General features: G+C 38.1%; 1 protein-coding gene across 4 annotated transcripts in view; it reads right to left on the bottom strand.

Annotated features, from left to right (window-relative positions):
• Positions 1-25,432, bottom strand: part of MTUS1 (microtubule associated scaffold protein 1) — a 117,083-nt gene that overhangs the window by 68,943 nt on the left and 22,708 nt on the right. For all 4 annotated transcript variants that reach the window (XM_053940082.1, XM_053940081.1, XM_053940083.1 and 1 more), the window contains exons 2-3: positions 12,266-14,435; positions 9,873-10,068 (exon numbers count right to left, since the gene is read on the bottom strand). In XM_053940082.1, coding sequence (XP_053796057.1) covers positions 9,873-10,068; positions 12,266-14,251 — 2,182 coding nt within the window. In that variant the 5' untranslated portion in view covers positions 14,252-14,435. The remainder of the gene's footprint in view (positions 1-9,872; positions 10,069-12,265; positions 14,436-25,432) is intronic.

A 25,432-nucleotide genomic window follows, 5' to 3' on the forward strand; every position in this document is an offset into this window, starting at 1 on the left:
AGAACACCACAAACCACAAATTCATGCTTTTTAAAAACACCTCTGAAACAGCACTCCAGACAACGTAACAGAAATAAATTTATGTGTTTGACCAAAAAAGTTTCTGTCCCATTTGCATGTCATAGAACAAACCTGACAGCTTTATAAAACTTTCCACAATGTTTTCTGAATTTTTTATTCATGGGTCAACATACCAGGAAAATAACTAATCCAAACCAGTCAGAATTCCTTTTGTAAGTAGCCTCCCAGCAAAACAAGGTAGAAACCCAAACAAGTCCCCCAAAAAACAAACAGAAAAAAGTGTCACTGTACAAACACTGTGTGTTAAGTTTGTATGACTTAGTGAGTTAAAGTTCTACATTACGAAAGGGAGCTAGAGGAACAAATGCATTTTATCAGCTGTATTTGATTACTTAAAGGTGAAGGTAACATGTTTGATTGCTATTGTGCCGGACTCGTTCATCCACTCCAAAACATACAGGAACAAAATCCTGTTTTCTGCACAGTGATTTTCACTCAAGAGGGGGTCAAAGTAAGCATGTGAAAATCTCAGTCCTGTCTAATACAGCATGTTCTCTATACATGATCTGCAGCAAGCCCAACTTCTCTGCAGAGGCTGGAGTGTGGCAGTGCTCTGAATTCAAATCCATCCAGTGAGCACAGCAATCTCTAGGATGCCCAGTTTCAAAAGCATGTGAAACCTTTTCTAAGCAGATGACCTTTTCTCTTAGTTTTTCTGCTGCTTGGTACTTGCCTATAATGCTTCTATTAAAGTTATTACTCAAGCACTCAAATGCATTTTTCAAAAGCCCAGCTCAAGGGAGAATTCAAGTCATGACACAAGATGATTAAGCAACTACTCTAGGTATTACTTCAACTAATGGTTTTAAAGGTTTTTTCATAAGTACCATTCCCTAAGAGTTACACAGAATTAAATGCAAAGGTTTTGAAGACAGAAGCAGGAAGATATGGAATACAAACAGAAGTATTGGAAATGAGCATAAAAGCAGGATATTTTGTCAACCATTATTATAAACAAAACAAGAAGTAGCATCAAAGTAACAGGCTTTCACCAGTTATTTAATCTAGTTACTGAAGTGGGATACCAGAAATACTATATTTCTCTACAGTGAACTAATGTTGGCAATTCTTTAGAAAAAAGTCTCCATGCAACAACCATGTTACTTGAACTATGTTAAAGCCTCTCTTGTATCAGAATGGAAATAAGCAAAGAACAAAGCTCATTTTTCAAGAAGCTCTGAAGTTGTACCAAAATCAGCTTTCATGTACTTATATATCCAGTTTTCATATACTTACTCAAATAATCAATCATCCTTTCATATCAATCCATCATAGGTGGTTATTGTCAAGAAAAAGTTAAGGCTTCCTTTAAACAGCACTGGAGACTAAAAAACCACACACTGACAGAATGTTGACATGAGGCAGACTGTAAAGCCAAGTATGTATTTGCAAATTCTGAAATTTCATGTCTACCCATTTCAACACATCAATACATTTTACATATAGAGCTGAACACTGAGCAACTGGCATTCACTGAGCTACATGGCACCTGGAAATGAGTGGTTGGAAGCCTTTTCCAAACACAAATTTTGGGCACACTAAGTGCAAAAGGAGTTTTTTGAAGGATGCTATTTCTTGTTGCTGCTTTCATTTAAACCTAAAGCTAACACTAATAATTGTTTTGGCCCTTCAATGCCTAATCTCTTGAAAATGTTGAATTTTGGATTTTTGCTTAATGCATTTTGGTTTTCCCTGCAAGTTTAAAAATCCAAAGGGTTCTGTTTTAAAAATGCTGAACTTCTTAGCTGGTGAAAAAGCCCTGTCTAAGCCTACAGTACAAGGTCTTGATAAAGCACAGGGAGTAAACCTCCAAGAAAACATGCTATTTTTTGGCATCTATTGAAAAGTGCAAGTAAATAATGGACAAACAAACTGGACTTTGGTATTATCTCCAGCAGACCAATCTTGACATACATGTAAGAGTCCTTATGGTTGCCATTTTAAACAGTGTAAAGCAGTAGCAATACTAACAGTTTTCTGATGGCTGCAAGCTCCTCAGTTTGCCTGATTAGCCACCCAGCATTATTAACTATACTACCTATTATGCTATACATATATCAGTTTTCCTTCAAGGAAGGAAGACTGGTTACAGTATGTTTAGTAATTCTAAGGTAATGTCTTTCTAATATCTCCCTTTTAAAGTCTCAAATTACTACCAAAATTACCAAAAAGGCAGGACACAGTTACATTATGTTGCTATGAATGGTCAAATGTTCAATATAAACATGGACAAAACTAGGGAATTTCAAGTTATTTCTGAGTCTTGAAATATTTAGGAGAATATAGGAGAGAAATTTACTTGTTTAGCAGGTAACAACTGGTCAGAGAACAGTTTATATAATAAGGCAAGATTCAATTCCCATTGGTACAAACTTTGACAGCAATCTTCCCATTCCCCTATAATCCTCAGACAGGTAGCAAGGAATCAGCAGTAAGCTAGTGCCAAAAATCTAACTAGGGTAGCCACGCAGGTAGTATTCACATGTTCTTCCCCTCTCAGCTAAACATGCTTGGACTAAAACTGGAGAATGGATCATCACTATTACAGAGCATTTAATAAGCAGTTACCAACAACCAAAACAACCCTTTTTCTTCCCTCAAATGATCCTACCATCAGAAGAGTGATTGGGGTGTTTTTAGAGGAAGAGAGAGGAAAAGTAATGTCTCATGTATGCTTACTGTTCAATTTCACCTTTGCTCCTCCCTGAGTCCAGTTTTGAAATGTGGCAGATCTCCTACCAGTTAAACCCTTCCACAATCAGAGACTTCTCCCTTCCTCATCTTCCTTTCAACCCCTTGCATTATGACCTCTCCAGCACCTAGAAACAGCCCTTCTCTACCCTGGCCTCAAGTTTGAGCTCACACCTGCTCTCTCACCTCCTCTCTGCCCATAATGATACCTGCTGGATTTAGTCCATTTTTGGTTTTTCCTTTTGAAGACTGAACTAGAGCAGCCCCATGAGAGACCATGTCTGCACAGTCATGCTGCCAACCTCCTATGACCCCATGCATGCCTGTTTCTGGACAGCAGATAGTAGATAGTTTTACACCAGCTTCCCAAACACAGTAGTGGCAAAGCTTGCCCACTCTGGTTTTGCCAGGAGACTCTCGTAGGCTGCATGCTGACTTAAACAATCCAATCCCAACCCCTAGCTTTAACACAGCTATAGTAAAGCTCAGTCTGTTTAGGAGTACTGGGCACAAGAAGTCAAATCAACGTACTGCAAGGTAAGCTGAGGCAAAAGAAAATCACCAACCCCATCCAGTCATGCTTTATCATTATTGTCCAGCTCTCCATATCACACACCCTTCATGTTAAGTACTGAATTTTGTTTGACTTAGATTGCAGCTTTAAAACTCACATTATCTACAAATCTTTTAAGTTTTCTGTTGCAGGAATTCATGTGTTCCTTGAATGAAAGAGGAAGCTCGCTGCAGCAAAACAAATATTTCTTCTGGAAGACAGTTATGCAAACTTCCCTCCTCCTTTACACCTACCCTGAGAGAATTCAGAGCTAAGCAGTACAGGTAAAGAGTTACTTGAAGACACACCAGCATGTCCTTGCAAGTAAATGACTAGGCACCAAGAAATTCCCCTGCAGGGAAATAGTGCACACCTCTCTCATAAAGGAGACTATTCTTATAGATACATCCACATTTCTGACAGTGCCAATATGCTAACTGTTAGAATCAGTCTCTGCAAGTATGATCATGCTTCTTGGTACAGGTACAACATACTAAAACTTCAATGGGGCTAGTCACAAAATTGCCCGTAAAAAGTCTGGGAACATATGTAAAAAAATTATTTCCCTAACTATGGTCACTGATGGCACCTAAAACAAAGCTGACAGGATGAAATGCCCCCTTTTGAAAGCTGTATTATCTGATTACGCATAAACTCAAATATTTCCAACTCCCTCTGCCTCTTCTCCCCCATCCCTTCAAAACTCAGAGAGCCACATCCAAATTATACTGAGATAAATAAACCAGCCTGCCTTGAAATCATTCACAGCAACAGATCCCATACTACCTCACGAACAAAAACCCTTTCACTTTTACTTGTTTCTCAAGGTCAACTTGACTTCCAAAGCTAAAAAGGAAGTATTTTATTCCAAAATACGTTTTTATGATGAACCCTATGAAAGGCTTGCAAAAACACAAGCTGAACCTATCACACAGGAAGAGTTCCTTGTTAATGAAAAGTAACAAAAGAAAATAGCTGTCAAAGTTATGGTAACCTTTTCTGATAGTGTATGTAGTCAAGGCTAAAAAGCAAATTGACAAAGCTACATTCAGATTACATCATTTTATGGCTCCTTTCTGGCTTCAAATTGTGAATTGACCATTTTGTAGCTGAATGATCAACACCTGGGGCAAAAATTCAGTCAGTACTCAGCACAAGTAAATATATTGCTCCAGGCAGCTTCCAGCAAACCATTCCTGTTGAGGATGTCCAGGAAGTAAGGGCGAAGTAGACTGGAAACATTACCAGGCAAGTCCAACTCAAGTGACTGGAGAAACAGTAAACAGCAAGGCTCTCAGGCCCTCACAATTAACACTGTTTTCTGAACTCTCACACACTCATCAACTGGATAAAAGTCCTTTTGGATACACTGAGAAAGTTTTTCCCCAGTTTAGAGAACTGGTTACGAGATAGAGAATCACTATGCAGAGGACATGTCTGGATTATTATGACCAAAGAAGGAGTATGACACAAGCTTTGTGTCATTCTATAGACTACAGATCTTATGTTCTGTGGAGACCCATGTATAAATTTCCTCCTTCCTATACCTCTGAAGGGAAACATGCACGTTTCAAGTTCACTTTTAACACAGGCTTTAATTAGTACAGATATATTAAAGAAAAGGAGACTGAAACCCACTAATCTGGACTAAGAAGGACAAATCATCTTGGGTAAGTTGGTGTATGAAGAACGTACTTTTAGGATCCATAAAAGAAGCTGGCTGCTCTGTAAAAGCAAAGCATAAAAAGACTGGCTGAAATGAAATTTTAAGCTTTATTTTTAGACCCTGGTGCATTCCAGACTTGTTTATCAGAAAATATATGAACACCTTTACAAGTGACTGTCTATTCTAGGATTTCAAGTAAAGTCACATCTGTTTCAATGCAGAAAACCTGGAAGTTATCTTTGTCTTTTTAAATATTTTGTTTCCTCTTGGCAGTATGTCAATCCAGCTTTAAAGAGTCACATGGTAGATAAGAGGAATGATACAAGCTGAAAAATTATTTTCAGTAACTATATTTGGGTTGGCTCCTAGTTCAGCGTCAGAACAAAGACTCAAGGACTGTGGGAATGCTTAGTGCAACTGAATTGTTTTGCTCCTGCTTCACTAGTATTGTGAAAGGCTGTACCAAGAAGTCCTGAATTACAAGTTTATATATGTTTCCAGCTTTATGAAAACTGACTGATATAATTTGAATTTTCCATCTGAGAAGTCTTTCTTTGTGCAATAAACAGCAATAGCATTCAATAACAAATCGAGTCTTAATCTATCACTGCCTGCTCTGTTTAACTATGGAAGCTTCTCTCAATCACCCACTTAATGTATGATTAAGCCAAAATTCAGCTGCAGGAATTTTTATGAACTAAAAAGAAAATCATTATTTCAAACTATCACTAAACCTGCATATATGTATTTTCTATACCATTTGAGGAATTATTTTTCCTATGCTTCTGGTAGCTGCAGAACACAGGAAAAGTCCTGCAGTATGATCGTAAGTGAAGGGTCTCACTTGTTCAAAAATATCTTCAAGGAAACACAGAATTCATACTTTAAAGCTTCTCTGTATCCAAGCTTTCATTGATCTTGTTAAATGCTATGAAAATACCCTCAAGAGAAAACGGGAGTGACCACTGGATTAGATACATGGAAATTAGAAGTAAAGCACAGGGCCACTATACTGCTGAAGGAATACTAGTGACCTAAATCAGAGACAAAAGGGTACCTGAAATGTCAAAACAGATCCCACCAGATAGCAAGAGACATTTTTGTTACACAGATGATTTATATGGTTTCCATTTATTTCTGCAAGTCTTTTAACAGTAAGCAGAGGAATAGTATTACTGATACTTTCAGATTCCCAAAGAGTTTCAGTTACATAGGAAGCTTGACAGGTCTCTCATCTTGACAGAGCTAAGACATCAACAAGAATGAAGTTTCTTACAATGAGAAATAATGTAAAGTAATGGTGTAATTTTAAGGCAGAAGTGGAGATGAAGTTAGAGCATATCAGAAGTCTTACTTGCAAGTAAAGCTCCTCTCCTTTACATAGTTTCAGGTAGGTTGCAGTCAGCAAAAGGTAAAAAAGGCATTGGTGGGCATATGCATTTTTAGATTTACTGTAATTTAGCTTTCTATTTGATGTTGTTAAAATAATTTCCTGTGGCTCAAACTGTCACAGTGCTTTTGTTCAACTGCACAGGTGATAATATACAGTTGCTGGGGCAGGTGTGATAGCAGAAAACCTTGGAGTGATGTTCCATGAGAACACCAAAGCTCCTTAGCTTCTCCAATGCCCTTCAACTCCTCCCTTCAAGTAAGGCAAAGACATGACTCTTCATAAACCATAACACCTCAACTGTTATCAGGCTATTACTCCTCCACACTGGCTCTGATACATCCAAATCAGAAGGCTCTGTGTGTTTCATGGGAACAGAAACAACAGTTGCTTCGATTTTGAAACTTGTTCAAACTCCTCTACCAGGGCTCTGAAATTATATCCCTTCCAGTAAAAATGGGTAAATCAAACATGTTATTCTGTGTCTTGAATTCTAATAAATGTTTTCATTGACAGAAAACAAACATAGCAAAAGACATACAGCCTGCCATCCAGTACTACAGAAACCTACACACACCACTATGGAAAAGTTACCTGTGGAGAATTAAGATTTTTGTCTTAGAGTGAGTGTGTCATCCCCTCTTATGAAGAAAGAGATAAATAGTTACAGAAATAATTTTGAGGCATCTAGCTTGCAGAAAATCTGGAAATCTGGTCACAGTTGCAGAAATGGGGCTTCATAATTTCCCAAATCACTTTGGTACACTGGATCAAGGTGGGCTTGTCTTTTAGAGAACCTATTTGTAATTCAGCAAAAACTTCACGTTCCAGCTAAGATACGCCAACATTGGTGAATAATGCTCAGCAATCATTTTGAAATAAACAAATCCAGTTATTTCTAGCCTAATACGCTCTGCAAATAACCTCACAAAAATACAGTGTTTGGGATATGAGTTCTGCTTTCCTTCTGCTGTCTTCTGTTCAGGTGAGAATCAGGAAATTTCCTGTGAAGAAATGCTTTCTATTGGATTAGAATGTTACCACTGAGTACTTAAGTTTTACAAGTGGAAAAAAATATTACCAAAATCTCAACTCCTAACAAGTTCCAAGGATCTTATAACTGGTGTTTTACACATGGCATTTTTTTCTTTCATTTCTTGAACAGCCATTGTATGAACACAACCCTCACAAGCCCTTGGTTGTTCTAGGAATAATACACACACTAGTACAGTTTGGACAGATGCACCACTTCTATCTCTATCCATATACATGTGAGAGTTCACATAGAGCTATACTATCATTTGTCTTGTTCAGAGTATTTAATGGATTCAACTACACAAACTTCGCTTGTTGCCCAATGATCCAAACACTATCAGTAACTGGATAAGAAATAGCTGTACATATGTTAGTACCTCAGGAAGAAACAAGTTCATTAGGATTTGGACATTTTTAAAACTCAACTTGACAAATGACTGAACAACCTAGTCCAAATTCAGTAATGACCCAGTTACAGGCAGCAGGGCCTGCACTAGGCGACCTTCAGAAGTCCTTTCCTTTCTGGATTTAGCTAGTCTGTCTGTAGTCTGACAAAATCCTGACAGCCAACAACTGTACAGCTACTGAATGATTTATTGGGGGCTGAAGTTTAATACCAAAGTGTTCAAATGACTCCACTGGAAAAAGCAGTTATTCCTTTCAGGAATGCTTTAGCCTAAAGAGGTAACTGGGTTTGGTTTACAAACTGCCACTTCATCACAAAAAGTGTTTGTACAGTTTTACATCAAAAATGTTAAAAACAGAAGATGTAAGCAGCAGTAGATATGGTTTTACCTGAAAGGTGTGGTCACATAATAGTCTGGGGGTTTAGCAGCAATCCCAAATAACTCCTACTTTGCCCCATATCCCACCCCATAATCCTATCCTCTGATTTGCATCAGTACAAGGACACATGTTTAAAAACTCCCTTTGTAAGGGATGGGGAAGTTAACCTGACAGTTGAATGCATCAAACCCTACTTTGTAGCACTAAAACACTGCATAAGCAAGATGAAGGGTAATATGTGCTAGGACCAGTGAACTAAGAACAGGGAACTGGGGAAAGGGCATAGAGAACATAAATTTCTTCTCATGTGCAGCATTAAAGTTCCAGTCTTACCAGATCACACCACAAGTTTGAAATGTTAAAGTGCCGCTTTGTGCTTTTAGTTTAAGCAGCCTTTTTCCAGTACGAAAAATTTGGAAAATATTCTGACTACCGTCATTTCAACATACATCAATTGGCTAAGGAGTGACAGGTTTATTAAAAAAAAAAAATCTGGGGAGTAAATGTTTTTATTTTCAACAGCAAATGACTTCTGTTTCTTCTGAAAGTAAATCTAATTTCTTTTTTTTCTGAAGGGAAGAAGTTAGTCCTATAACTCACCTATGTTTACATTTATTTCTAGTGACAGTATCATAAATCTTATCTGGATTAATAACCTAAAGGAAAACTCTGTATCTATCTCTCTTCTTCTAAGGCCATAATTACAGACAGGAAAGCTCTGGGATGGTATTTAGAAGGGTGATGAGTTCTCCAAGAAACTGGCAGCCTACAGGTTAATGCCTGGTTTACTGAGCAAGTGCCTCACATGAGCAAGCCTCAAGTGGGAGAATAGCCTATACCCACTTTCTTTGAGGGACTCATCCTGTAAAGGAATATATATACAGATTTTATCACAATTCAGTACCTGTATATAATTAAGAGGACTTTTTTTTTTTTTACTGTTTTATAATCTTAGTTTGAGTGGGTTAAAAAAAAAAAAAAAAAGAACAGGTTTTACTGGGTATAGCTGGGTGTGTACTTTCCTAATTACAGTGCATTGTAGTGTAGTCATTCATAGACAGGCTACCTTTGCAACTAGTTAGATTGCCACACTTGGTTGAAAAAACCCAGCACATAACCTACCAGAGAATCTCTATAATTCAGTTACAGAATGTAGTTTCTAGTAATGAGATTTGAGCAGCAGCCTACAGACTAGATGAGAGATTCATCCCTGCCCTTGCTATTAATCACTCTGAGTTTAATTAGCAGCTCAAGCAGTAGTCTCACCTTCAGTTATGTTCTCCCCCTTCTAGAAACTACAGAGCTCTACTAAAATTAGGTTGAACAAAATATAATATGTCCTGAAATAAGGACTCATTCCCATTGGGATGCAGGCAGTTGCTTATCACAAGAGCATTGTGCCTGAGCACAATATTTTTCCCTCTTTTAAGTAATTTTAATTTTACAAAATACTATAATATAACTAAATATAAATAATATTTAATACTGATTTTACGAATAGCACCACACTCTATATTAACAATTTACAATTTAGATAGTATTGTATTTAACACAGACATATAGCTCTGTACCACCATAGAAGTTGTGTCAGAAAGTACATTAAGTATGATAAGTAAGAAAATTTTAAGAAACTGGTTAAGTGGTAATATTCCAGTGAAAAATTCTCTTACCAGAGCTTGATGACATAAGAGCTTCTTTGTGAGAATGTGTTTTAATAGTGCTAATAGTTTTATTTTCACATCCTCTCTTCAAGGTTGACACAGATGGCACCATTTTAACCTTGGGAGTTAATACACTTCGTGGTGTAATTTGGTCTTTCTTTGGTATGTTTTTCCCTTGTGTTGTCCCATCTTTCGCAGAAGGCATCTGTTTTAAGAAAAAAACAGAAACAAAAAAGCCACACACCACCACTGTGTGAAACTAAAGATCTCCCTCTGCAGCATCTGTAATGAAATACTGACCACCCAAGTAGGAAACATGCTTAGTCTTTATCCCATTGTCCACATCTGCAGTTCAGAACCTCAAGAACAATCTCCTGAATGACCTTCAGCAATGCAAACCTATTAGTTTGAAGCTAATCACTAGTAATGACCAACACACTAAAAAGAGGTTACAGAGGTCATTTAACATCAGAATTTCTTCCTCTTCCTCCCCAAACTCTAATTAAACCACTCAATTACATGGCTACACCTACTCTCAAGATCTTAACAAACAAACTATATATGTTAAGGCCCTGAAAAGTTAGTTGTCCTGTACTACCTGAAATGTCACAGTCCTTGTAATTAATTTCCTGGTCTAGGTTTTATGTCACAACAGCTTAAAATGCTTCACACTGAGGTGCCATAGATAAAAAATAAGCGCAGGACTAGATCCAGGACAGGTATAAAATAACTGGTTTATATGGGTGAAACATCTATGTTTCACACAATTCTTGCTCCAGTTTATACAGCCTTTAGTTCACGGCCACCCCTGTCAAGCCTATAAAGACACACTTTACAGTTCAGCTCTTCATGTGCTTTTCTGTGACTCAAGTTGACTGCAGCAATTCAGTCAGAGTATTGAAATTCCATTTTTGACTACAATCCTCATCTTCATTTTCAGATGTTAATTTGTACTTTTCCATTTAAGAAAACATTCTTAAATTTAATCCAGCTGATTTTTCTACTGTGCATTTTATAGAAATTTCTCTATTGCTTCTCCAGGTACAAGCAGAACAATTAAAATCACAAAGTTTTCCTTCTTGGTAATGGAATGAATTAAAAACATTCTCTCCAAGTCTTCATACCAAAAGCAAGGACTGATAAAGAATGCAAACTCTTAGAATGTAGATTTAAAAAAGATCAACCTTACTTTCATGCTTACATTTTCAAGTTAAATTATTAGTCAAATAATAGTACTTATTACTTTCTTGTGCAATGTTTTAAAAATGTTCTAAGTAGCTTCCCCCATATACTGAGCTTCACTGGAATTTTTCTGGCAAATTAGTAAGGCCTGTCAAAAATTCAGATGACAGTTTAATTAGCAGTTGTAAAAGCTGCTGCCTCCATTTCACCAATTTAACGTAAGATATTGCATCCATAAGCCAGCAATAGTAGAGATTCCAAAAAGCACCAAGACTCCAATTCTGTGTCCCTACTATACCTCCTGAAATTCTTGTCAACCCACCCCAACACTCTTCCCCTTCTTTCCCCTTCTCCTTTTCTTTTAACCTTCTTTCAGTGCATTTGAAAGCAGCAGATTTCTCCTGACAGGCAGCTGACTCATCCCAAAATCTTTCCCAGCCAACCAGCGCATGCATACCTCCCGGCCAGGAAGTTTGCACCTTCCAGCTGGCTGACTGCCTAAAACCAGGTATATGCCCTCTGCATAAGAAATATTTCCTGACTACTCCCAACTATTCTAATGAGTCCCAGCTCTACTTCAAACAAATAAATTCCCAAATCATACAAAGGAGACAATGAAATTAAGTTGTTAAAAATAAAATGTTTCACCAACTTATTGGTCTCTTGGTTTTGTAACTTAATGTTACTGTTAATATATGCACAACATTTACACAACTGATTTAAAAGTCTACTTTAGTTGTAAAGCACATTTTGAAAGAAAAGAAAATTCCAAACCCACCAATTATCTCAAATGCCTATTTGAAGTTACAGCATCACTAGAATAATCTTGAAAAAAATGTACATTAAAAGCTGTATTTGGAAAACATCACCAAGTTATGCTAGGCAATTTTACAAGGTTGTCTAAATTAAGACTTGTTTGCTTTTATTAGACATCTTACAAACTATATTGTCTTAAAAAAGGACTTTACTAAAAAAATTGTGTTATGGAACAAGATGAAAGTGGAGACACTAAATTGCAATTCAAGCCAACTGCAACTAATTTGTAAAACAATACTTCTTTGCTGTCTTTACTAGGGAAAGACTCCATGTAGAAATCAACACTACAGTTATACTTGTAGACACCAAACCCATTCCACAATTTTCACACTGTACAATACTGAATTTTCTTTTTTGCAAATGTACAAAAACATACAAGTAAATATGAAAGCAAAAACACTTACCAAAGGAACAGAGTGCACTTCAAATGTTTCATTTGCCATATCTTTTACCAATGTTGCTTCAAGAAGCGCTCCCATGTTGCTGCATTGCTCTTTTTCACCTTTGGTCAGGTCAATGTTTTGAGTACAAGGAATCATTAAGGAGTTTGAACTTTCCATTTTACCGTTTAGCATCTCTTTTGAGTTCTCTCCAGATGCTGGAAGCACAGCAGAAGCCAAGGAGCACACCGGAAGGGTAGCACTTGCTTTGTCAATGTCTTGCAGACTTAACTTTAACACAGGTGTTTTTGAAACCTTATGGGAAGCATTTCTGGGATGCGCTGTGGCATGACTGACTTGGCTAGTGAAAAGGTGTTTGTTAACATGTAGCTTATGAGGCCTATTTACAGGCAATTCCACCTTAGTATCTTTAGCTGGATCTACTGTTTTTTTCAGCACTTTTATAGAGGAGGACAATTGCCTTGGGGAACCAACCTTTGAAGGTGAGGAGACAGATGATAGTTGACGGGACTGGGGAGACTGTTTTAATGCTGCACTGTCTCTTGGCTGTGGCACAGGTCTAGACACAACCTTTGGCTTAACATTTTTAAAATTAGGTTTGGGAAAACTAACTATCTCTGATTTCTTTGCTTTGGTTATTGTTGATGCAATAAGAGACCTTCCCATTGGTTTTCTTGCAGTTTGATCTGAACTAGCTTTAAGTCCAGACCTGTTATGCCCTCCTACAAGTGCTTCACTTTGTCTTAGTCTAGAAGACTTGTCTCCAAGTTCTTCCAAAGCTGAAACAGAAAAAGTCCTATTTTTTGATCGTTCTTTAGGAGTTGAAGTATATAGAGATGAATTGCTTTCATCAGCTGTTGGACTGAAGACCACAAAAGTTGCTTCACATTTCAACTCAGGCATAACCATTTTCTTTAATTTTGGAACACTGCAAGATACAGATGGAATGTAGTGCATATTTTGAAGAGCAGCATTTCCAGAGATACGTTGTTCTTTGGTTAAAGGTTCACTAGTTTTGTTTGATACTTGTTCTCCATCCATTTGATCTACTGGGAGAAGGTGCACACTATTTACATCACTATCCATGCATATTTCAGCACTGGAATTCCCAGTTTCATCATGGAAAGGAGTAATTTGCAAGGATTTCACTTGGTCATCCTCATTAATATTAATGCATGGTGATAATACATCTCGCTTATAAGGATCTATACATCCAGCAGGTAGTTCTACAGCCTGTGCTTCTGTTTCCTGTGATTCATTATCATTCTTGATAGTGTTTTTTTGATGGTGTTCAACACCTGCAGAGGTGAAATTAGGTGTTCTTTCTGAGGTGGTTCTATCAAATTTCTCTCTGATGCATACTTCAGAAGAGATCAATGTTTCCCCCAGATGCATGTCATCATTTAGATCAGTTCTCTGATTCTCACCTGTAACATTAGTAATATCCAATGTACTCAGCTCGCAGCATGCCCTGTCATTTTTCAGGGACTGCATGTTCTGCTCTGAAGTAGGAAGAGTTAGTACACATTTAGAGTCAGTCTGACTGTAAGGCACTGAGTGTTTGATACTCTGATTTTGCATTTTTGCCATAGCAAAATCACCTTTCATTAAGCTTGTTGTTGCTTCCAAGCTGGAGTTCAAAGGACACATAGAAGTCTGTTCAGTCACAGAAGACTTGCATGCAACATCTGTATCTCCCAATGGAGCTCCTGTGCAGCTGTATTTACCAGGTGTCTTCTGCAGATCAAGTACTTCAATACACTGCTGTTTTAAAAGACTTCTGAAGTTGCCCTTATTTTCAAAAATGGTATCACCTTCATGCTCAGTCACTATATTTTGGGCAGTTGAATTACCATGTATCTTGGTGGCACAATTCTCTGAGGAAGGTGTACCTCTGTCACACGCATAGCTATTTCCATTTTCATCCCTTATAAGCAAGGAAGACTTCAAGCCATTCTTTGCTTTGTCATCAGACTTCCCAGTATTCATTTTGAAAGGTAAATTTTAAATCGTTTTCATTTTATAATTCTTTAAAATCTCAGAGAATGCAGATTCTTCTGAACTTCGCAGAAAAAAAAACCCAACTGCTGTTCCCTGGAATGTGTCAATTGTCCTGAAAGATATTTAAAAAGCAGTTCTTTGTTTTCATGTTTCCCAAGAAGATTCAAATGTTCTGGAATTAAAAAGAAATTTTAAAAAGTTAGCCAAACCAGGATTTTATGACAATAAGTATTCCTAAGTTTCTAGTCTTCAGACATCAGAGCAGCAACACAGAAGCAACACTCAGAATCCCAGTGAAGAAAAACTTCAGTCCTCATCCCTTGATGCAGAGCAGTAACAGCCCTAGAGATTGTTGTTTCTCTGCACTGAAGGCCTTTTTCCTGCCCTTCGAGGCAGGAATGCATAGCAGAGGCAACTGAAGATTTTGAAAGGGTTATTTAATGCATCTAAATTGAAATAAAGAGACAAAAGGGAGGTTTGTGATCAGCTCTGGGGCTACAGCAGTGCACTGTCCCCATGCTGGTGGGGCAGCCAACTGTAGACACATGTGGGATCCCTTCAGAGTCACTGGAAAGCAATTCCATACCAGTTAACTGCCTCCATCTTCCAGATGACACGAGATTAGCCAAATGACAAAACAGTTGCAGTGTCCTCTCCAGCAGAGCAGAGCAGAGCCATATAGCCTCACTCAAAACCCAATGGAAAGGTGAAGAGGCGGGATTGACATGGACAGACGATGGAGGACAACTGACCACACATGGGGTGGAGAATCACAAACAAAAAACAGCACAGAGCCCTTGCAACATACAGTGACAAGCTCCTAACAAGCACTAAGACTGCACCCAAGTACCAAAACCACAAGGATGTGAATGAGAGAGAAGATCAAACTGTCCAAAGCAGCTGGATGACCTCCGTAGCACTCCATATGAAAGGCTCCTAGTACCAGTAATGAGACCAGAGGCAGGAAGAACTTCAGATTTATAACATATGGTTGCAGGGGGTGGGGAATCTGCAAGAAGGAGGCTTTCAGAGCAGCTCAAACCTGAACGGATGGGAAGAAGTTCACAGGATCTAACAAGGCGATCTGGCTGAAGATGCATTCATGGACAAAGGTCAGCTTCCCAACTGAAGAAAATGAACATCTGTTGAACACCTTTACCTGTCTGGAATGACAGGTTATACTCTCCAATCAAAGAGCAGGAAGGGGGACACTTGTCACTTGTTTTTGTCATCAAAAACAATGAGCAAACAGGTCTCTGGTGTTTAAACAAAAATGCAGACATCAGAGTGTGGTCTCTTCAAACAAGGATACTGATATAATGACATATTTGAAATTTGGTGCAGCAGGACATGTACATCAGGATTAAGTATGGACAGTGGGCAGAATAACTTATAATTCACATAAGAATTATATTAAAGTCCAAAATTATTTCACTGTTTCAACTATGGTGACAATACTGGATGCAATACAAGACAGTTGCAATGAGGTCAGAAAATATTATGATAATATTAATAATACTAATATTAGATTTCTGGTATAGCAATGTTGACTAGGTACATTGAAGAATAATTCTGTAATCATATTTTTGTAGAGGAATCAAAGACTTCTTTGGGAAACAAGTTTGTTCTGAGAAGCAACTCTTGATTTGTTCTTTAACAAGTAAGTTTAAATCCTCATAGAAACCATGTAAGCCATTCTGGAAACCACAGCAGGGGAAAGAAAACAAACTCACATGCACAAATACTTTGGAAAGCGTAAAATGAAGCCAGCACACTAAGTAGGGAAAGGTAGGTTACTTCTTGCATTATTCAAAATTTACTTTTTTCCTTAAACCTTACTTTCTTCAGCTGAAAACACAGCTTGAGTGACTACATTCAAAATAAAGCCTTTATCATACTAATGAAAAGTATAAAGCTGCAGGGCTCATCAACAGTTCTGAGTACAAAACAGCAGCATCCAAAGACTACTATAGAATTTCAAGAATTTGTCTGTTCACTATGAATGAAACACAGAGTGGCTTCTGGCCCACAACCTTGTCTTTACATGGTATTTGAACATCTGACTCAGATGGAAGATAAAAAGACCATGAAACAAGGAAACAAAAGCTACTGAGATCAGATGGCACACCTTCCTCTGCCCCCCTCCCATCCCCAAGATGAAATTACTTGTCTAGCTAAAACATCTCCTGGTTCTTCAAGGCTGATCTAGATCTTTTGCTTACTGACTATTATTCAATCCCTAAAGAAGCATAAACAACTGTAGTACCCTCACTTTCACCTTTAATTAGGAAACTTAAGGCAGATTGAAGAGTTCTTCAAAAAAAGTCTTCCCTGAAGGCAGGGCAAGAATCAGTTCTGAATAATTTTCCATTAGTTTAAGTCAATCACAGAATCAACTGCTGAAAAATATTTGCAAACTTTGCTTTCACTGTTGTTTTGACACATTGAAACTTGTTTCTACTTGTCTGGATACCAGCCCTCAACACAGCTTGCTCACCTAGTCACGCAACAAAAGTTAAGATTCCATTTTGACTCAGGAGTAGCTCAGATCAAACCAGAAGTCTTACCTCTTTCAAGAGCTTTTATTCTGCAGAAAGTAGGCAACTTCAAGACTTAGCAAGAATAAAATCCCAAGAATTTAAAAAATGGTGCATTTCCTTACAGTAGCTACTGTATAGCTACTATATGTAGCTAATAATGCCAAAATTTGAAACAACACAGGTAGCTAAGTAAAGTTTGATTGAACTGATGCTCCAAAAAGAAGCTCCAAAAAAAAATAAAAGCAGATTTGATACTGAGTAGAGAAATAATGAAGCATATTGCACATACCAAGGTGGACATATACATATATAAGTCTGTTACTCAGTGCGCTGGACTTTCACATAGCCAGAGCACCTGCAGAAATAAATTACTAATTCAACTATTTTTAAAGCAAATTTTCACTACAGCAATCAATACTTTCATGAACAAGTAGACCAGCTTAAAAAACAGCTTCACATCCACATTTAGAGTCCTGAAAGCATCCTGCATAAAAAAGAGGTATTCCTAAGGATCAGCTACGGTATAAAAATCTGTAACCTAGATGAACATTATTCTTTAACGAATTGACATTCCGTAACTTTCCATATAACAAAGAAATTCATTAGTTTTAGATTTGCCATAGAAGGTGGAATGAAAAATTAACCTCAGCCCAGCATCTCCTCCTTGGGGGGGGTCAGGAGCAGACACACAGACACAACAGTTGCCCTCGCCGAGAACATACTGTTCCTGGCAACTAGTGACTTGAGGAATTCTCTAAACTAAATACTAATAAATTTGCTTTGACTTGGTCTTACATCAAGCATTATGAATGCCTGGCCTCCACAACACACTACAGTGCAGTGCAAAACAGTTCAGCTGGTTTTGCCTTCGGTAAAGCTCAGCTTATGAAATTTCAGTTGCGTACTTCAAGTGCTTACACACTGCAGAAAAAGTTTGCACTACCTGAGCTCTAAGTTTTCCCCTTCCTCAACTGAAATAAGAACTTAGGATAACAGCAGTACCACTTGGAAAACAAAACCAAAACAAAAACCCCAAAACAAACAACCCCCCCCCCAAAAAAAAAAAACAAAACAAAAAAAACCCAAAAAAAAAAACCAAAACAAAACAAAAAAAAAACACACAACAAAAGAAGCTTGGCAAGTAGACTCTCCTAAAATGAGGAGGGATTGGCTGCCAACAGCCCCAGATGCAGGAGAAATACACTAAATACACTACAACATATAGAACAGGGCTTAGAACAAGATCTTGTCACTTCTACTAACCAACAAGAGGTGTCCAGGGGGTGTGCTGTTAAAGGGCAGGGGGACAGTCACTTGTTCAGTGTGAGGTAAACAGGAATCAAAGCCAGATAATTACAATACATAACTCACAGGTTGACAAATTACTACAGGAATTCAAGTTAGTTTGTGTTAGTGTCACAATGCATACAGTAATAATTCTTCACTTTTCCTGATACTCCATCTGGAACTTGACTCTTTCAAGCAAATCATCACAGACTATTTACTCAAACCCATCAGCTGTTTGTGAAGTCTGTATGAAGGGGGACATGGGGTGGGGAATAAATCTGAAAGGAGAGGGTCTGCCCAGACATGCAGGGAGGCAGTCTATAGTGCTCTAATTAACTGAACATGCTTTGATACCAGGCAAAATGCAGCATCAGCATTCCCACAGAAAATTGTTTTACATGATTACCACTGTCATGATTACCACTGTCCCTGAAATTAAAAACCATAGAAAGAATTTAATATATTAAGGCATTACACTACAACCAGTTTGTGTCCTGGAACACAGCACAATCACAGAGGTATGACTCTTTCAGCATGTACACCTGAAGGCAGAGATGGCATCATCCACAGCAACCAGGCATCCCTCCCAACATGCTGTTCAGTGTTGCTTGAATATGCCTCATAAGAAAGCACTAGGAAAACACCAAATGGTTCAGGTAATGCTGCATTTACACAGAATTGCAGATTTCAGAGCTCTCCCTGCTGCCTCAGTAATGTCACATTTTAATGTAAACTAGCCTATTGCCAAGCTGATTCAAACTATGCTAGAGAGGATTAAGGCAAGCTCCTGTAACAACTTCACACAAATATTTATAACATTACAAATACAATCTACTCCTAGAAGTGCATTACATTAAGTTCTCATATGCTCGTGGCATTGCTTGCTTCAGAATACACAGTGTCACCAGTGAGTGTACTTATAAAAGAACAAAAAAACCCAACAAACTACCAAACCAAAACCAAACCCACTCCACAGAGTAGCTAAGCATTATTTGTATGCTTTACTCAAAGACATTTTAGAAGTCAGAAACCATATTAGACACTTGATACAGTAAGCAGAAATAGTGTACAAGATATGTTTGCAAGCAATCATTGCAGGCATTTTTGATTGAAGGAATACTGTCACTTCCAAAGGTATAAACCACCAGGTTTTGCCTTCTACTGGGCCATTTGCTAGACTGTTTCAAGACTGAAGTAGCAGCATAATATAAAATTTACAGTATTCAAGGAGCATTAATTTTAATCAGTTACATCTTGGTTCTAAGATATGGAAGAAGTAAGTAGAACAGCAGTTCCTCTGCATAAATCAGACATCCTGAAGATGTGCAAGAGGTTTTGACTTCCCGTAAGATGTTCAAACCATGACACTACCATCAGACTACCCCAAAACGTGACAGCTGATCCTAACAAGAACACTGACCCTTGTAGTTTGTCCTAGTAGTGAGTAAATGGTTGCTTGAGACAACAATGCTAGTGTTTTCCCCAAACTCTCAGCCTCCAGTGATTCACTCCTCAGAGTGCTGGTTCAATGGAAAGTTTCAACAGCTTTCAAACCCTTCTTTTCCTTGCCCATAGCCATTGCTTTGCTCAGATGAAAAATCATTATCTATTTAATTACTTATAAACTCTGGCCATCCTTGTTGTCCCATCTTTAAGGACATTATGCTGTTCTCTGCATCTTCAATTTCAGACTATTTGTAAGCACATAACACACAGAAGTACTCCAAAAGATTTATACAGTGTCTTGATAACAGAGTTCTTCCTTTTATAATTGACAACTTTTGAATTTTATTGTAAGGTAAGTTTTAGGAGAACTCTGTATTCAGTAGTGGAACACTGGTCCAGTATTTTTTTTAGAAGAATAAAGCCCTTCTTCTACTTAGATAACCAAGACACTTAACATTGTCTAGAAACGGCATTCAGTATTCTAGGGATTTGCAGGTATATGCAACCTCCTAGACAGAGTGTTCTGCAAATGCATGTGTCTTTTCCCCCACTCTGCTGTTTTACAGCAACCGCCAGGATGAATCTCATGTAAGTAAGAGCTAAGCACCAACCAGTGACAAACACCAGCTACTAACACACTGCAAGTAAGGAAGTGTACTTTACTGTCTGAGATTAAGGGCATGATCAAACAAAACCAAAGCTACATATCTGAATGTGCAAATGAGAATAGCAGTAAGCCCCTTGCTTGAATAGTCAAGCACACTCCCATAACTTAATCAGACTCTCATTTATAGCTTCATTAAGACAGCATTCATTGCTAAAAGTGTCAGGCTACTCAAAAGGTTTTCAACTCCACACATGGTCAGTTATATACTTAGTTATAATTTGCTTATCCGTTGCCATCATGAACAAAGCCTGTGCATGATTTTCCATGAGATCAATACTCAGTCTTTTCCTCTTTAGGAACTTGCAAGAATGCCATTAAGTTCTTTCTTAATGGTAAATTAGACATTACCTTTTCAGAGAGAGATTTTGGGAAGTTTTTTTTTTTTTTTTTTTTGCTATTTTATCACAACTAAATGATTTAGCAAAAGCGTATGTTATTGTACAAGGAAGGATAAACTTTCAGGTCAAAATAAAAGTAAGGAGCTGGAACTTGAAAAAACAAACAGTACATTTATTACAGCACTTCCTTGCAAGGTCAAGGTTCAGGTACTTCTTTTTGAAAGACCTGATTGAATAGGTAAGTACAAACAAGCCTGTGACTGTCAGAGCTCAGTGTTTAACAATCCTCATCAGTGTTCAAGTTATTTGACTAGATAGGGATTATAAATCCAATCACCTTCTCTGTTTCCTGGAATTCTGCTAAACTGGTTTTGTCCACTGCTACTATTTAAAGGGTACATTCATACATTTTGGTATCTTGAAGCTATGAAACAGTGGGCCGGGATTATTCACAGGAATTTTCCCTCTGATTGAAATATTAATCCTGCCTGATGGAAATATTATCAGTATAGGAAGAAAGGCAGTAATGTATTATGCAGAACAAAAATACTTTGTCAACTCCTGCTAGGTCTGTCTGTTCACATAGACCAAATAAGGTTTGTGCTCTTCAAGACTGTGCTCAAGCTTCAAGCTTGTCTTCAGATATCCAGCCATTTTCCTGAGACGCTTCTCATCATACATTCTGGATCGTAATTTCTCATTCTCTGACAAAATCCCATCCATCAGCACCCCTGCTGCCCATTTTCCTTTAAATCAACTTCAAACAGTCAAAATAAAAGCTGTTCCAAAGTAACAAGTCATTCCTTCCACCAGCCTTTCTATCCTGCATTATAAGTTTCTCTTCCTTTACAGACCTGTCAATCCCCTTAACTTGCCCCATGTTCTTCTGTTCTCATTCTAGCTAAGTCAAATCTAGCAGAGAAGCAGGTACACAGGGAAGCAGGAATAGTCATAATACCTTGAATTCTCAAGGCAAAGTGATTTTGCTGGTGGCTTTAGGGTGGTTTGGTTTTGACTGGTTTTGTTTGTTTGCATGTGATTTTTAAAATTTGGGTTTTAAATACCCTGATTATTTAATAAATAATATTTAAGTGAAGACTGTCTGCTGCTAATCTCCTCTTGTCTGACAAGTACAAAGCTTTCACAAAACAGAAGTATATCCAGAAGAAATACTCTGCAGAAGCAGCACAACATTGCAAGAGCGGTGGCTGAAATGCCAGTTGTATCCTTCGGAGGAAAAAACAAACAAAAAGGTGGTTCTTTCCTAAGAATGAGCCACAACTGGGCAGGTCAGAGTAGAAATGGTTTCAACCATTACCACAATGTGCCAGGCAGCATACACTGAGTTCTTAAGGTTATGTACTAACTTGAAGCTTTTCATGTCCCTGAACTTTTTATGAACCATCAGTGCCCACAGCCCCAGTGTGAGTACTATACAACGTGGAGCTGACATTAGCAGTACTCTCTGTATGAACTGTATCAAAGGAATTGGATAGTTAAAGACATAGAAAGATTCATCTGCTCTCATGCATTGCATGTCCTTCAGATCTTCACCTACAACTGAGAAGCCTTTCAGCATTTGGCTATATTTAGCACAGACATATGATACGAACTAGTTTACAGAGCATTTGGAGTACTCTCAACCTGTGGTGAAGCAAGACACTCTAAGTACAGCAGTATTATTTAGTTCTAGTGGAATATTCTGTGCAATGCATCTATAACTTGATTAATTTCCATAAAAAGCAGACCAAACTGGTAACTAATGACTGAAAGAGCAGCATCTTTACCCTGATATTGCTTTGCAGTAGAAATTTAAGAATTAATCAATATGCTTAGGATTTCTCACATTAACCAAGTCAGAAATTTAATCATCTTGCAGTTTTTGCAGACTCAAAAGTTGTTTGCTGTGCAGAAGTGGTCATTTATTCAGTAAAGACTACAGACAGCCAAGAACAGTTTCCACTGATACATCAAGAAGTTCTACCACTGAGTTAGGACTGCATTTTTGCACAGCAATATCATCACAGCAGAATTTAATTCTGAAGATGCTGCATTCGCCAATTAAAAAAACAGTGCTTTTAGACTTAAAAACTAGTTAGGCTATTGATTCTTTACAGTGGAAAAAAATCTAACAAAATTGCAATAAACTGGTTACAGGAAATAATATTTTGGTAGCCAAATAGGAAGCAGCACCAACCCAATGATTAGACGTCCTAAAGGCATAATGGTTATTGAGGATTTTCAGTAAGTATTGCTGGATAGGAGTTTAAATCCCAACAGTTTTGCCAGTATTTCACCTGCAGTGTTGCACAACTGGGATCTGGAGCAAGGGGGCAATTCACAGACATTGTTTCAAATGTCATAGTCTCAGGGAAAAAAAAAAAACGAAATAAAACACATTTGGTTTACATTCAAAAGAAAATCTTGTTATTTTCCCTACAAAGGAAACAGTGAGATCAATCCTGATACAAGAGTTGTATACCTTCTACATTTTTTGGTTGTTTCCCTTTGGACCCAGGAAACAAAAGTCCCCAAATCCAAAAGGGACCAGCTCTGCAAGGCTACACACAGCACTGCACCTCTGAAATAGACAAATGGCAAGAAACATGCTGTGGCTGTTTTGCAGAGCTGGTTTAAAAAAAAAAAAAAGGCAACAGTTTGATTTATGCAATGCTATTAGATAGCAGGCTGCAGTCGATGCTCTCTGGAAAGCACGAGCTCACCATGCTGCTTGACACAGCTGATGACAGGCTGCTTGCAGCTCCATAAGGGCTGAAATTCCACCAGGACCTTGAGGGTGAAGGACTGGAGAGAAGGGCAAACTGGGCACATGTTGCTTGAAAGGCTGCCACGGCAAGGTTACCCAAGGGATTCCCTGGGAGGGATCCAGACATGCACGCTTGCTGGTTGTGCCCTGCAGTTTCTCCTTGGCTTGTGGGATAGGGCTCCATTTGAGTCCTGAGCAGCAGCACTCCCACAAAGGGAGTGCATCTGCAGGGCAACAGCAGGACTCAGAGCTTCTGTACAGAAATAATCCTGTCCATCTGAGATCCCACAAGAATGCTGTAGTTTAGCAAAGAATTATAAATTTCTTCCTTAAAACTCAAGTGGTACAAATCGATTTTTAAATATTTTTCCTTTAATCAATTTGCTTGAAGTCAAGCATAAAATTCAAATGGTGCTTGTTATAGACTACATATCGTTTTACAGTATAGCCAAGCCTCTTCTAAAACTATTCAGAGAGCTGGATGTTATAACTTCAAATGTAAACTCCTCAAATAGTTCTCACCATTCAACTAATAGCTGACTTGACAACTTCCCACAAGAGTAAAATGTACGTACATTATCAGATTATTGCAGATTCCCTGGAACTACAGTCATATGTTATATGGGAACATTAGCTTTGATTTCAACTCAAAACTGACTAAAATAAATGCCACAGGCAGTGACAGAAGTGTTACATACGCAGTGCCACATCTATACTTGATGTTCCCCAGTGAGTTTCAGCTTCTGTACAGACTTTCATCAGATAAGAGATATGCACAGCTAGGGGACATTGCACACTCTGGCACTGTCTCTAACTAACAGTGACAAGTGTTTCACTGTTTCACTTGTTTTGCACTAACAAGTGCAAAAAGTAACTCTCTGATTTTACAGTAATAAGATCATAACTGTCTCTCTTGCTCTGGCTGTTTTTTTCAGAGTCAACTTTGTCTTTTTTGAAAGGACTGATCACACTTTAACTTATGCCATACAGTACCCGCAGTCAGGCAATTCACTTATATACGTGGATTGGTCTTCTGCAGTCTTTAGGACTTGGTTACCTTACGTGTAACCCTTTTGGTTTTCACTTCACCTGCTTTATAAGCCTGATGGAGTGAAATTGCATACAGGCAGTGACAGCAGCAGGATGATTTAGAAGTCATCACTCTGATCTGGTACATTTTCAAGCAGTCATTCTACAACCAGATGTCCAGTCTTCTTAGCAGCAACCTACACAATACCATTTACTGGGCCAAAACACATTTAAGACATGCAAAACTGCAGCAGTAAACAACTGGAAGTACACATATAAAGGAGCTTCTCACTAGTACTATCTAAAAAATGTCTTAGGAGGAAAAAAATTACTGCAACTTCTATAGATTCTGCATAGGGACAGGCAAAGATTCTATTTAAATGCTACCTTTATATTCTTACACTCAAAATTCAAAGCTTCCCTGGCTCAAAACTGTAGAGAACTCCAGGGTTTAAAGCATCACTGTGCACAAGCTGTGCTTTTCAGGCTGTTAATCCAAGGACATAATATATATCCATCATTAACTAAGACAGAATATTACTTCTTGGATTTACATGGGTCATAAGGCCTCCATTATTTAGTTCTGCTAAGTACCAGCACCAAATAGCAGCTTCTGGGCCAAGAGTCACTTAAATCTATGGAACTACCATCCGTATCAAAGGCAAGTCACAAACGCTTTGATAAGGCAAGTATTTCACCACTCTGCAGTGCAGGTGGAAAGCTCTTACAGAGGGCTAACACAAAGAAGCATACTTGAATAACTTCATACAGCTGACATTAGTTTGGAACACAGATAAGAAACTCCTGCATTTCCACTTAAAGAAGCAAGAAAACAATTCTCATACATAGCCATGAATTTGGGCTGCACATTGCATGGTGGGGGACATTAGGGAATGAGGAAGAAACACTGTTGGAAAAAAATAAAAAACTGACGCTCAGGTACCTAGTAATAGTTAATTAACCTTGCACAACCAAACATTGTCCTGTGAAGGGTAACCAACTTCCTTTTGAAAGCAATCTCAGTTCATTTAAGTTTGCATGACAGAATCACTTCCTCTACCAGCATCAAGTTCAACAAAGCTTGTCAATAAGGCT

This window comes from Vidua chalybeata, chromosome 4 (assembly GCF_026979565.1).
Source record: "Vidua chalybeata isolate OUT-0048 chromosome 4, bVidCha1 merged haplotype, whole genome shotgun sequence".
Taxonomy (NCBI): Eukaryota; Metazoa; Chordata; class Aves; order Passeriformes; family Viduidae; genus Vidua; species Vidua chalybeata.